Here is a 14372-nt window from a genome sequence, read left to right on the forward strand (position 1 = left end):
GACTACGAACCGCGGACGCGTCACTGGGGTCCTGCAGTTGATTTATTCTTGCAGATTTCCTTTCTTGGCACCCGCTGCTACGCTTGTCACCATCAGTAAGCACTGTGGAACGGTCATCAAGTCTCCCAAAGCGGCAATCGTTAGAGTACGTCTCAACGCCGTAACCGTCGTGCAGAGATGATATGCGTGCCCTTGCAGCGTAGCCTTGCGCATACGAGTGGCATAGTGAAGCACGGAAATTAATCTCAAATCGGTTGCCTCGGATATCTCGACACATCGTGGCCATGCAACGTCACATCGGCTGCAGCATAATGAAAGCGGCATACGTTATAGAGTTGCAATGATCGCCCCTTATACGATGGGTAGACCTATAAATCCTCCTCGTCGCCTGATGGAAGAGCAAATCAACACTGACAAGACCAACGAACACGCCCATCACGTCCAACCATATCACATACTCAACATGCTCTCCAAGATCACCGCCCTCGCTCTTCTCGCCACCGGCGCATCCGCAACGGCCCTCCCCCGTAGCGCAGACTGGACCTGGGACGTCACCGACTTCAGCAGCGTCTGTAGCGCATCTGCTTGCTGCTACTTTTTTAATGTCTCCGCACCCACCGGTCCCTCCGGCCAACCAGCCTTCGATGCAGAGTTCTGCTCCGGCACTAGTCTCCAGGGTGGCTACAAATCTTGCGGTGTAGTTGGGATTGATGTACCGGGCGATGTGCAGACGCAAGAGTTCAACCGCGGGATTAATGTCGGTGCGACTGTTAGTGTGCAGTACACGCTTATGCAGTGAGTATATCATATGCGAGGCGGTGGGGGTTGGGGGGTTGAGAATGGTGGGAGCTGACATGTGGCAGGGGCGAAGTGAGGTATACGTACACGGGTAACGAGACTGTTAAGCATACTGGATTGGGCCCGACTGTGGAGTTCAGTATTGTGCCTACGGAGGTTACTGCTGTTGCTTAGGGCGGTCAGGATGTCGCGGTGCGGGTGACGACGAGCGAGCTGGCATTAGGGAAGGCAGCTTAAGCGCACTGCGACTGGCAGAATGGCGAGATTAGCTGAGGAAGTTGTGGGTATGTGTATGCTACTCTATGGACTTTCCATAATCGATCCGGGAAATCATGAGACCAGGACCAACATCTCCGACTCTCCTACATCATCCCGCCCTCTCGCTCTCGCCATCCTATGCTTTTGACGGGGACAACTCTGGTCCTACTCTTCTCGATCTGCCTCCATCACTGCTGCGTTCTCATGCACATTGACGTGAAACGTGCCGCCTGGCGCTACATGAATATGCATGCTTCCACCCTGCGTTACATAGATGTTCGTTCGAGTTCCGTAGATATGGCACGTGTCTATGTTGTTGATGTCGTTATTTTCCGCCTTCTGTTTGTCTTCGTCTTCCGCCTCTTGATTCTCTTCTTCAGATTCGTCTTTTCCATCGTCTTTGTCGTTGTCGTCGTCGTTGTTGCCGTCGTTGTTGCAGTCGTTGTTGCCGTCGTCGGTATCCTCGTTATTCGTCCCGTTGACGTCGTCCTCTGCACCTTCCAATCCCCCCACATCCTCACCACCCTCCTCACCACTTCCTCCCGCCATCCATTCAGAAACCATACTATGACCCACACCCTCTCTCAGCTCAACAGCATCATCCCCCTCCGCTTCCTGGGCTGCCGCATTAAGGTTCGCCAGATAACGGACCCCCAGATACAACAACGCGGTCACCACCGCTAGACTATTCGCTGCCCACCAATTCGGGAATAGGCCAAAAATCCCCAAGTCGAAAAACGCAATGATACAGTAGATTTTGATGATCCACGACCTTTTTTCAGCAGCGTGGCGGGCAGCGGGGGTGTTGTTGGGATTGTTTTGGTCGGGCATGATTTGGATGGTGGAGAGTTTGGGGTTTGTGAGTAGGTTGAAGATGTAATAGTTTGGGATTACTGGTCAGCTAATGGTTTTGGGTTGTTGGAGATGAAGAGTGGTGCGGAAGGTGATATGTAGCGTGGACTGATGTTTGCTGCAGGAGGATGGTTGGCAATGTTGCTTTGTTACTTGTGCGGGGAAAGATCTAGTTGTTGCGTTGACATATTGCGCTGCGCGATATTACATACGGAAGGAAAGATTAGCTACATTTTCCTCCTTGCTGCAGTTCATTTGTTATTCTAACTTGCAATTTGTCTCTTTCCATCCCCATGAATGCCTACTAACTCTTGTTCCTGTTTCATGTCCATCCCTCAGCCTCCACGCTTGTAATAATATGCCCAGCGATGCGTCGATACTCCGCCGTGATGTGCTGAAGTGGCGACGACACGAAGTTAGTGTATGTGTCGAATGTAGTTTGTACGGACCTAACTTACCTGTATGGTATAGAAAGAAGGCAACAACCCTTCACAAATGATATCCCAGCGGGCTCCTTGACACCGGCCTCTCTTTGCTCTGAACTTCAGTCACAGTCAAGGTAACAGTGGTGTGGACCGTAGTCGCATACGGCGTCTCGGACGTCGTTACCGTTGTCGACATGTCCGTGTTTACCTTCACTCCTTTGATCCCAAATCCTAGGGCACGAATGAGTGCAAGGCATGCGACCCGACCAGGTACCTTTATCCTCCCATCCTCTTCGTGTAGCTTCTCGTGTAGTACCGTGCAGATGAGTAGGACCGATGCTAGGACCACTGCTATAATAAAGACTCTTGATATTATCTAGCGTGTCTAACGTAACGTAGTACTTTTAGGTATAATATAGTGTACGTTATACATTAGCCTATATATATAGAAGTAACTACTAGCCTATATTATAACTATATAAAGTAATAGTAAAAAAGTTATAGTATAGCTAAGTATAGTATATAGCTTAAAGCTATTAGACTTTAGCTAAAAGTAAGCTAAGTAGGCTAGAGATTATATATAAGGCTAAAAAAAGTCTATATAGATAATTATCTAGTATTATAGTTATTACTACTATTACTTATAGCTAATATAAAAAGTAAAAAAAAATATTTTAGGTTTATTTTAAATATAAAAAAAAACTTATAGTACTTTAATCTAATTCTTATTAAAGCTATTTAATACTAAGTAAGTTTAATTTAAGATAGTCTTATACTTATAAAATTAGATTAATAAAGATAGTAAAGTCTCTATTTATAGTAATAAGCGTAACTACTATACTATAGAGAGTTTATAGAATAATAAAGTATAGTCTAAATCTTTAATATATATCTTAAAGTAGTAATAGTATATATATTCTAAGATTATAAGGCTATTATAAGGCTAATATCTAGCTTACTATAGTATTATAAGTTAATTATAGTAAAATTTTATTAATTACTATAGTAATATATTATAACCTTAAGAGCTCTAAAAGCTTAGAACTTTAACTACTTTTATAAGCCTAGAGATAGTACTATTATTTAAAGTTCTTACTCTTTCTAGCTATATATTAATAAAGTTAATAAAGTTATTAGCTTAGAGAAGTATATAGAGATTATAAGATATTTAAAGTAGATAGCTAGAAGATAGCTAGGTTTAGATAATAGTATAAAAAGTAGTAATAATAGCTATATCTTATTAGTATTCTTTATATAATACTATATTATAATATACTATAATAAGAAGATTTACTAGTGCTACTCTCTTTACTCTTTTAACTTCTATAGCCTATATAGTATACTATACTACTACTACTTACTATTTTCTTACGCTACTAGAATTACTAGCTCTATTATTTTAGATAATACTAATATCTTTAAGTATTTTCTTATAAGTTTCTAAAGCTTTAGAGGTAGATAAAGAGGCTAAGAATAGTAATAACTTTATTATAAACTTTAGTTATATCTACTATAATAGTAAGTGTCTAGAGCTATATAAACTTAGCTACACTATAATATATAAAAGCTAGCTTACTAGTAAGCGTAAAGCCTTCTTAGTATAGTAATATAGTATTAAGATTAGCTATAATAACCTAAGTAGTAGTAAGAAGATATTCTAGCTATATAAGCTCTACTATTATAGCTTTCTCTATAATACTTTTAAAAAGATTAATAGCTATAACTATATTAAAAGGTATATAGTAAAGAAGTACTATATTAATATTACTATAGATCTATTACTAGAGGCTAATAAGCTAGTATATAGCTCTCTATTTACTACTACAAAAGTTACTAGTTTAAATAAGTTAGTATTATATACGCTATAGAAGAAGAAAAAGCTATAAAATATACTTATTAACTAGATAATACTATAAGATATTAGCTTTAGTATTATAACTTTAATAAAGCTATAAAAGCTACTTACTTAGAATTATACTAGTTTTCTTAAAGCGCTACTAATAGTAAGATTAATAATTACTAGCTACGTGTAATTAACTTACGCGTATTAAATAAGTAAGATTAAAGTACTATTATAAGTAGTAAGTAGCTAGCTTAGCGTAAGTATTAATATATAGATATTAAGTAATTATCTAAGTTTTTTTAAAGTAGTAGCGTATTTCTTAAATAAGATTCTTAGTACTTATAATCTATTATAATAACTAGCTAACTATTTAGACTCTTAGTATAAGTAGTATAATATTTTAATTATATTTTATAATCTTTATAGTAATTATACTAGTGCTGCGTAAGCTACTATTATACTTAATATTCTTAATAAGTTTAAAGTTACACTATAATTATAAGCCTTTATTAGTAATAATACCTCTAATAATAATAGTAAGCTTATTAATAGTCTTAACTAGTACTCTAATATTTATCTCTTTTCTAGTAATTATATACGCTACGCTAGCTATATTATAAATCTTATTATTAAAGTAACACTATATAGTAAAGATATTAGCTAGTTTAAGAATAACTTTATAATAGCGTTTATAATATAATAATATAAGCTCTTTTAATTATAAAGTATTATTAGTAAGCTCTATAACTTTATAAACGTAGTTTATATATCTTATAAGTATTATAAGCTTTTTCTATTAGTATAGAAGAAATTACTTAATAATAATAATACTTTATATACCTATAATACACTCTAGCTATACTAGAATAGAAGTGTCTACTAGCACTTAGTATATTATATACTTCTCTACTACCTAAAGCTTTAGAATAGTATATAGTACTTTATAATAAAGTTATAAAGCGTATTATAATAGCTTAATAACGCTTATAATCTACTTACTAATATACTTACTAAGAAGAAGTAGAAGACTATATAGTAGCTTATTAACTTTCTAGTACTACTTATTAAAATAATAAAGCGTCTTAAAAGTAGTAATAGTATTTTTAAATTTAGATTACTATAGTAAATCTTAATAAATCTATAAACTTTATAGAATTACTACTTAATAAAGAGTACCTACCTTAATTACTCTAATAATAGTAGTAGTACGTACTTTACTACTACTATTATATATAGTAAGTAAAAGCTTAACTTCTACTTTAATAGGCTTATTATTAGCTTAGATATTAGCTATTACTATATTATAATAGCTCTCTACTCTACTTTACGCCTTACTTAGTTTTAAACTTAATAAAAGCTTTATTTTAACTAGATTAAGACTATAAAAGCTTCTATTAAAAAGGTCTATAGTAAGTATTTAGTAGTAGAGCTAGATAATAAAAAGCTAGAGCTACTACTACTACTACGCTATAAGATACCTAGTAGTAATAATAATAACCTATATAGTTAGATAATAGTAGTAGATATATACTACTTTACTAGTAATAAAACACGTAAGTACTAGAAGCGCAATACCTAGCTTAAGAAGTACTTTAATAACCTTTATAATAATATACTTATATAGTTAAACGCGTAATATAAGCTCTTCTATAACTTATAGCACTAGTAGCTTTAAGTTAGCTATAATAAGTACTTAATTATATTCTAGATAGCTACTAATATTTTTTTTATCTCTACTACTAGCTATAAGTGTAAGCGCTACTTTTTAACTACTAAATAAATAATTACTAATAATTATAACTATCTTAAGACGTCTATAATAAAGGCTTTATAGCTCTAGAAGAACTAGCTATATAATAATATTATTAATAGTAAGCTTTTATAGCTAAATTACTATATTAAGAGCTTAGAACTAGATAATAATAGTAATAGTAAGGCTATAAGTAGTAGTAGTAATAGTAGAGATTATAGTAATAACGTAAGTTAAGATTACTATCTTAAGAGCTTTTATAGCGTTAACTATAGCTTTAATTTACTACTCTATAGCTATAGATTACCTAAATAGGTATAAATATAATATATAAGTAGCCTAAGTAACTATACTATAGTTTAAGCTATATTATATTTATAACTATATATATAATACTAATAATTAAGCTATACGTACCTTATAATAGCCTTAAAAGTACTGTATTACGTTACGTTAGACACGCTGATATTATCTACTATGCGACTCCGAGTATTGTGTTTCGGACCCACAATTCGAAGTATATCGTATCCTTGTTCCTTCTGTCGTTTGCGGCACTAGCCACGTAGTTGAACGTGCAATTCGAGATCTGAATGGGTACTTTGCCAGGGGAGGGCATGAACTTGAGGGCGGAGGTTGCAGATGCGGTTATCGATGTGAAGGAGGAGGTAGAGGCGAGGAGAGCGAACAGTACGAATATGGTGAACAGGACGAGGGAAAGCTTCCTTGCCGACGGAAGTCTAACGTTCATGGCACGAAAGGGAAGGCAAGGACGAAGGGCAACGTCGGGATTGTCTTCCATCGTGAATGGCAAGATGCGGTGTGCGAGGAAGGGCAGGTGGGCTGACGTTGGGTAAATGATGATGATGGCGATGTGATGAATGGGTAGGACTATGTATTGACGCAACTGGGTCCCATGGAGAACGAGCGGAACTATTTATAGCGTGTATATACAGTAAACAGACACGCGAGAACGTAGGGCGAGTGCCGTTGCTAGGAAAGAGGAGAATGTCTTACATTTATCTACTGGCCGTCATCGCACGCGTGTGCCCGGAGATACGCGCACTTGGTTTCAGATTAGTCGTGAGGTTCCAAAGATAATGCGCAGAATGAACGGTGTGTGCCGAATGTCTAAGGTGATATGCGTTGTGATAGCTCGAATGTATGTAGCTGTGAAAGGCTAGTGTGCTACGTGCCTGCTTACTCAGGTACAGAGGGCACTTTGGGCTTGAAAAGACGCAGCAGTAGTAGTGATTCGCGCACATGATAGATCCAAGTCTATACCAGGTTCTCCAGTCACTCGGAGAGATGTCGTATCTTCTCCACGTGAGATGCAAGCACTCCTGCTAGCTAGTTCGGCCGAGGCAAAGACACGGCCGAGCGATAGTAGGAAGGAAACCTTTCCGGGGGTTCGTAGCGGTTCATATATGGCAAGAGATGACATGACATGAGATCTATGTGTATAGCTGCGCGAAATGATGCTGAGCCAGGCCGGCTGAAGGCGATGTCGGGGGGACCGTGAGGCCCGGAAGATGGCTACGCGAACACCGGCACTGCTGACTAATCATGTTCCACACACGCCGCTCGACGCGTCGCGTCTTCTGCCTCTCCACGCGCTTTCGGCGACATCACACTATGACTAGCCCGGCATCAGTAGCAGCTCAAGATCTATCACTCTTGGGTCATATGCCACACGTCGAGTTATCAGCCTCGTCCGTCGCGCAGTTGGCGATAAGTGAGATCTCCATGCGGCTTCCTCAATTACATTCATCACGGACTTGCGATCAAGGAAGATTTGGTCAACGAGTCTTGTATTTACTCAATGTCTACCTAGATGTACATCAACCTAAGTTACCGCGTACTAGGGAAGAGATAACGCACACCGAAAGTAAACAACCCAGACGTCTACATAATATTGCCTCAGCATGTCGTCGAGCATTGATCTGTGTACTAACGTAGCCTGCAACGCACTTGCTCTATCTCTCCTCTCGAGGCCTTCCAGCGAATATGGCACAACAACATGCAATTACCCAACTGAGTGCGCAACTTAGTACTCGACATACCACGCGCGATGCAACCTCACATTATCCAACCGGCCCTGCACCGCTCCGCAAGTAACAGTCTTATCACCCTTTTGAGGATCGGCCGCGAAGCCCAGTTTCAGACCACCTCCGCACTTGAGAAACCCAGGACTGTTAGCGCTGGATTCGAAAGAACAGTCTTCCTCGCCATCGATCTTAAGAGGCCACTTCTTGCCCGCCGTCACGTAAGGTGGATCGTGGATATTGGCGTCGTTCTGATACATGTCCTTCTCAAATTTTTCTTCGTCAATGACAGCATCCTTGAAGCGGCCATCGTCGACACAAAGTTTGACTGGCACACCTAGCGGGCCCTGGTAGATCTGCCACCACTTGCTAGCACCGTAGCCAGCCAGCAAGATCTGGATCGAATGGGTGGCCTTCGGCTTTGATGGAGTCGGAGCAGGAGCAGGTTTAGGTGGGTAATCGATCTCGAGCTTCTCTTTCACTTTCGCCATGATCGCCTTGGCCATCTCACGGTAGCCGCTCTCGGTAGGGTGGAAAGGTCGAAGAGTCAAACCGGGGTAGTTCTGCTGATACGGGCCGATCATGTCGAGCCATTGCAGGTTGTCTGGATCATCTGCGACGGCTACATCGTTACCGGACTGGAGCGCGGCAGTCAAGTTGAACTCGATCTCGCGAGGGTCATCGGTAAATCGACCGGTCTCAAGCCAGTGCTCGAACTCAGCTTGCGTTGGCTGGCGACCTTCCTCTGCGTTACCATCGCCGTCGTCTATGCCTCCCACCATCTCGCCCTGCCAACTGAAGATACCGCTTGGAGACATGTTCCAAAGATATACATTGTCGCCGAAGTATTGGTCATACAGCGTGTGACCAGGCTGGCAAAACCGGTGACCTTCAAGATTCTGGTCGGTATCGACAAAGGTCGCCCGCTCCGGATGGAAGCTACCCTTGACTCCGTCCTCGATAGCCTTGTTCAGATAGCGGATAAGCGCATTAATGCGCTTCCTCAAAGCAAGACTAAGCCTCGGACGATCGCTAGACCGCAGACCGAAGCTCACATTACTACACCAATCGCCCTCGCCGCCCTCGTCGAAGAAGAACTGGAAGTAACCAACTACAAAGAGCCGAAACTTAGGGTTCTTCTTCACCTTGGGGTGATCGAAGACTTGGTTGACGATCCATCGCGCGTCTTGGAAAAGCTGGTCGCGTCCTGTACCTAGAATGTACTGCTTCGTAGCCTCGAGTTCCTTCGCACATTGACCGTTTTGATCGGGATACTCGGGACCGTAATCTGCTCCTTGTGGCGCGAATATACATGCGTATGCGACACGAGCGAAGTTCGCGTTGTTGCCGCCGGCCTGTAACACGATCATGTCGATGTTGTCAGGGACGTCGTTGAGTTGGATGTGACCCAGATGCGGCTCGGCGTCGATTTGTCGCCAGCGGGTGCCTGAGCAGGACTGGAAGTGGAACTCTTGTTCGCGGCCTTCGGGGATCCAGGAGTTATCGCGGCTCATCTGCGGGGCGTACGCGTGGTTGATGCGGAGGCAGTGGTCCATGTTTCTGTCGTAGTCGGTGGTTCCGAAGAAGCCGTATGAGACGCCGCTCTACACTGGGTTCAGCGAATGCCTTGGATAATGAGATCGCGTCTTTAGGTACTTACCGCCCATGAGTCGCCGAGACCAGACCAAACGTACTTGGTGGAAGCCGCGTTGACTTCCGCTTCGGCTACCACTGTTGTGTTCTTATAGAGACCGGGAGCCGGGCCATCGAGAGGTGCTGTATATGATGTACTAGCCATTAAGGCTGTCGACAGAAGATAGAACGGCCACTGCATTGTCGCGAGGACTTAGGGTCTAATCGGATGGTTGTCCACGGATCTTAATGTACATCTAATGGCTCAGTTTAACACCAAGAAGTAGTCTAAAGCTCGATCAACGCTTGGAGTAGTGAGGAGTGAGTACTCGTTAGTAGCGAAAGTGTGGGTCTAGCTAACTGCATCGGTGAAGGAGTACAGGCGACACCAGCAGCAGAGTGCTTCGCCGCACGGATCAAGACTATACCCAGGGCCCAAATACGCTTGAGACGTCGACATAGCATTGGATCCTACACGGGCTTCGAATGATGCAAGGCCATAAAGATGACAACGAAATTGTTCAACTACTTGAAGCGGACAAAGATATCGCGAAGACTGCAAATTACCTGATCCGCCATCAATCACTCCCATTATGGCCGAATGTAGCCTGACGCAAAAGACAAAGATATAAGAAAAGTGGGGCTCACTGCATCTCCTTCCCTACCGCCTCACCAACCTGATCGAACGGCCCAAAAGGATGCTGCTTTCGCTTGAACCCGATCTTCACGCGACCAACACGCTGCATCTTGTCTTCGAACTGAGTCCCGATCCGCAACACAGTCTCTCTGTACATCGTCGCGGTGGTCCAGTCGTAAGAACAGCCGATGATACGCTTCATACCGCCTTCAGAGCCAGCCATGAGGAAGCACACGGGTGGACGCTCGGCGAGAAAGAGCGTTGCAGTCATGTTGCCGGTGTCGACGAGAGTAAAGACGCGTTGCTCCCCTGGGCCAGCAGTCTTCGCTCGTTGTACGAGAGCTGCGACAGCAGGATCGGAAGTCGGATCAACGGGAACGCATTCGCCGTGAACATTGCGATGATGCCTCGACAAGGGACTAGCTGCTGCCTATGAATTGCGACGACAAGATTAGAACGACGTCATTAACAGGACGAGAGCATACATACGGTCCACTTCATGCGCCCAAGCCTGCCACCAAAGATCTGGCTCTCGATCGTGTCCAGGTCCATGTACCCTTCGAAGCCAAAGAACCAACATTGCTGCTCCCAGAACTTGCCAAGAAAGAGAAGGCGTAGAAGCCATGGTGATAGGCCCATGATCACCAGGGAGTAGAGTAGCAAGATGATGCCGATAGTGTTTGTGGGGCCGGGAAAAGCGATAAGCACACATGCAGCGATGAAAATGACACCGCTGAGACGCAACATACCCTTCGCGAGGAAGCGCTTCCAGGAGTCGCGCCGAGTGTGAGCGACAGGTGTAAAAGACTTCCACCGAACGTTCGCAGCCCGACAACCATCAAGAATGATGCTGTCGTCTTCTCCGACACCGGCGATGCCGACATCTTGTGGCAGTATGTCCCAGAGCTTGGCGTTGTACGCGTCGTCCATGGAATGCCAGGGCTGGTCTGGATGTTTGGGCAGCATGCAGATCAGGCGCTCGAGAAGCTGATCGCTGCCGTTCGCAAGAGAGAGTCTGTGAGATGTTAGCAATGTGACGAGTGACTGCAGTTGAGGTACGACATACCGAGCGAACGCCTGGAAAGCAGAATCCGTGCGATCAATCTGTGGCCTGACACGGAGCAAGCCCATCAATGCGTAGCTGTGATCTCCGGGAAGATGCTCCGTGGTGTCGCGGTTATGCAAGCATTCGAGAGCAAGCGTGACCAGCTCGAGCTGGCTGAGAATCAAGTTCCCCTCATAATGGTCGATGAGCTGTGGAGATTAGCTGTCATGCAAATGTCGGTATTAGAGGCCATCTTACCTGTCGCGCAACGTGTGCATCATTTTGCCAGACTCGGGCAGCGAACTGATTCTTTGGCACCTGCAATGGCTGCGACAGATCGCTGTCGCGCACGTAGACGCAGATGTCTTTACCAGCGGGCGCCAAGAGAACTTCGGGGAACGTCCACACTCGGTAGCCCCATTGCTGAAGCATGAGATCAGGTGTGTTGATCTCATAGCGGTTGTTTGCTGGAGGGCACACAGCGATTGCGAGAGATTGCGCGCCTCGAATGACGTCGCATATGCGGTAGACCTCCGAGAGTTGTTAGCGGGTTTACAGCCATATCGACAGGGTTATGTGCTTACGTCTTCCTCGAGCTGGTTGTCGGGCATGCAAGAGCACCCCACCCAGTATGCAATAACGCCGGCATTGCGCGCGGCGACGTCGGCCATTTGATGCAGAACACCGAAATCCTCGGGCGTGTTGAACTGCTCAGCAGTATACGCGATGAAGACGTAGGACAGATTGTGAGCATCATGTTGAGCCAGCCTGCAGATGTCAGAGATGAACTAGAGGTACGGCACTGTTGACCTACCAATCGTCGACCTTGGTGATGATGGCCGGCCTTCCTGCCTCTCGCAAGAAGCAAAGATATCGAGGACGCAGCACACGTTCGGCAACAGGGTTAGCTTGACTCGAAGCATGACCTTGGGGCCTGTGCATCTCGATCGCGTTCTTGGCGACCTTGGGATATCCGAAGTACTGGTATGGCAGGCCATCGTAGCTTCCACCGTTGCGAGATGCGATCTCAGCGGGGCTTGGGCTAGAAATCTAGACGCCGTCAGCTGGGTGATCAAAATGCGGATGGAATGGACTCACAAAGATTGTGATGAAGCAGGATGCGACGAACCACTTGAGACAAAGCATAGGAACATCTTCGCTGGGGATATTGCCATCGTGACGCGAGAAGTCGATGTGATTGAACGGCCAATTTGCCAATCGCATGTAGATGGGCGCAATGTTGCGGATAAACGTTCGTCTGTACGTCGACCCAGTGTTGTTATCGTATATATCGTCGACAGCCTGTACGACGAGCTTGGAGACCTTTCCGTCCCAAGATGAGATGTAACGGTCATCGTAGTCGCCAGTCCATTCGCGGTCAAAGATGTCTCGATGTCGGTGCTGACCAAGCTTCTGGTATGCAAGACCGGGCTTGCGGTAGAAGTTGGGGCGCTCCCATTTCATTGTAGTCCACGGGGAGAAGATATGTGCGTACCCCTTGGGTGCGATCATTCCGTTGCGCTGGATTGCGTTAGTAGGTCCTAGTACCTGGGATTTCAGCTCACATACCTCTATTACTGACTGTCCTAGACGCCTCTGGTTGGCTTCGTGGTCATCTTGGGAGGCAGCGGCATGTCTATACGGTGCGACTTCGCGGACAGACGCCTGAGCGTCATTGCCTATCATCTTCGCCATCGCGTGAGTAATGCTAGGCAAAGCAAGCACACAGTCGATTTATGAAGCTTGACTGCTGGTTGGAATGCTGGAGCGGCGGTTGTTGATACTGTTGATGTGGCTGACGATAATATTCAACTGGTGCCTGTGCATCTATGAGAAAGGCATGGAGAACGGAGAAGCGGGAACGTACTTGAGGCGCGACCGTGGGCTGTGGGTGTGGGACTGGTTGGTGTTGCACAACAACCGCAGGCTTCAGAGAAGTGTTGTTTGGGTCGTAACCACCTCCGTGGTGCGGTTGCGTCTGATGAATGAGGTCAGGTGGGTATCCCAAATCAACAGGACAGAAGCAAAGACGTACCGGATAAAATTGCTGATACTGCGGTACATGCACAAAAGTGTCACTGCCGGGATCGAAGCCACCTCCGTGTCTTCCAGAGAGATTTGGAGGGTAAGCCTTGAGATGGTTAGCGGGTGATCGACGTGGAGGCCGGAGAGTCTTAGTACCATTCAACGTCGGTTTATGAAACTGAGCGGCGGTAGTCTTGAGCATGCCCTTTAGAGACCTTGAGGCCGGCGATCGTGTCTAGTCTTATCAGGTTCAGGTCCGTTAATAGAATGTGGTCAGGTGGCACGAGGGTATAGCGCCTGCCTGGACGCGCGCATTTTTGGAGTCGTTGCTTTTGACTGTATCCTGGACTTCAGCTCAAAATCACCCTTTCTTGGATTGGCCATTCTCTCACATTTGGACCCTCTAACTTCCACTTCACGATATCGTGGCGTTTGGGTGGACCCTGTATGCAGGAGACATGTCCAGAAAGGGTCGAGGCCTTATCGATGCGGCCTTCAGTACCACACGGTGGTGACACTCCATGTGGGTGTCAGTCATCAGACTGGATGTTGTCCATTTCTTGGCTTTGTTGGCGCGGTGGGCGACCTCGGGGACTTTGCATATCGCCTGTCCTAGTCATCTGGTGTGGCTTGAAGCATTGTTCATGCGAATGTACGGTATGCGGGGCTTGCCGCCTCTTAAACGAGCGCCATGCAAACGGTGAAGAACTTGAAGTTTTGAGTTGAAGTTGAGATCTGTAGGAGCATACACAGCCTACGCATCACGAAAGACGTTCGCGAAACGAGTTTGTGTTCTTCGAAGGCGTGCCTGCACCTGGTAGGTGTAGCAGCAACATCCGCCAGGCGCAGAAAGCTGTGTGATGTATCGTCCTTGGTGCACTCGAATACCAACGGATCTTGTTGTCAATTGAACTTGACAGATACCGCTTTTCGCATTGTCGCGTACAGTACCATTTCGAGGGGCTCGGCTGTTTACCAGCTGCCATCTTGGCAGACTCAGCCTTGCGCCACCAATAGCGTAGCGCTGACGGCCTCTGCCGATAGGCTCGCTCGGACACTCCCTTC

At 44.9% G+C, this 14372-nt stretch overlaps 3 protein-coding genes across 3 annotated transcripts; 1 reads left to right on the forward strand and 2 right to left on the reverse strand.

Annotated features, from left to right (window-relative positions):
- Positions 1-463: 463 nt before the first annotated feature.
- J4E88_009525 (uncharacterized protein) lies at positions 464-972 on the forward strand (the record flags this gene model as incomplete). The annotated part of the gene is made up of 2 exons (XM_049403124.1): positions 464-795; positions 864-972. The coding sequence occupies 2 exons, from the start codon at positions 464-466 to the stop codon at positions 970-972; spliced, it is 441 nt and encodes a 146-aa protein (XP_049251252.1).
- A 6998-nt stretch (positions 973-7970) lies between these two features.
- On the reverse strand, positions 7971-9766 carry J4E88_009526 (uncharacterized protein; the record flags this gene model as incomplete). The annotated part of the gene is made up of 2 exons (XM_049403125.1): positions 7971-9572; positions 9629-9766. The coding sequence occupies 2 exons, from the start codon at positions 9764-9766 to the stop codon at positions 7971-7973; spliced, it is 1740 nt and encodes a 579-aa protein (XP_049251253.1).
- A 478-nt stretch (positions 9767-10244) lies between these two features.
- Positions 10245-12977, reverse strand: J4E88_009527 (uncharacterized protein; the record flags this gene model as incomplete). The annotated part of the gene is made up of 8 exons (XM_049403126.1): positions 10245-10667; positions 10727-11252; positions 11304-11491; positions 11541-11813; positions 11867-12050; positions 12097-12332; positions 12381-12803; positions 12852-12977. The coding sequence occupies 8 exons, from the start codon at positions 12975-12977 to the stop codon at positions 10245-10247; spliced, it is 2379 nt and encodes a 792-aa protein (XP_049251254.1).
- Positions 12978-14372: the final 1395 nt, after the last annotated feature.

The sequence above is a fragment of the Alternaria novae-zelandiae genome (assembly GCF_023758075.1).
Source record: "Alternaria novae-zelandiae strain BMP 2774 chromosome Unknown scaffold_24, whole genome shotgun sequence".
NCBI lineage: Eukaryota > Fungi > Ascomycota > Dothideomycetes > Pleosporales > Pleosporaceae > Alternaria > Alternaria novae-zelandiae.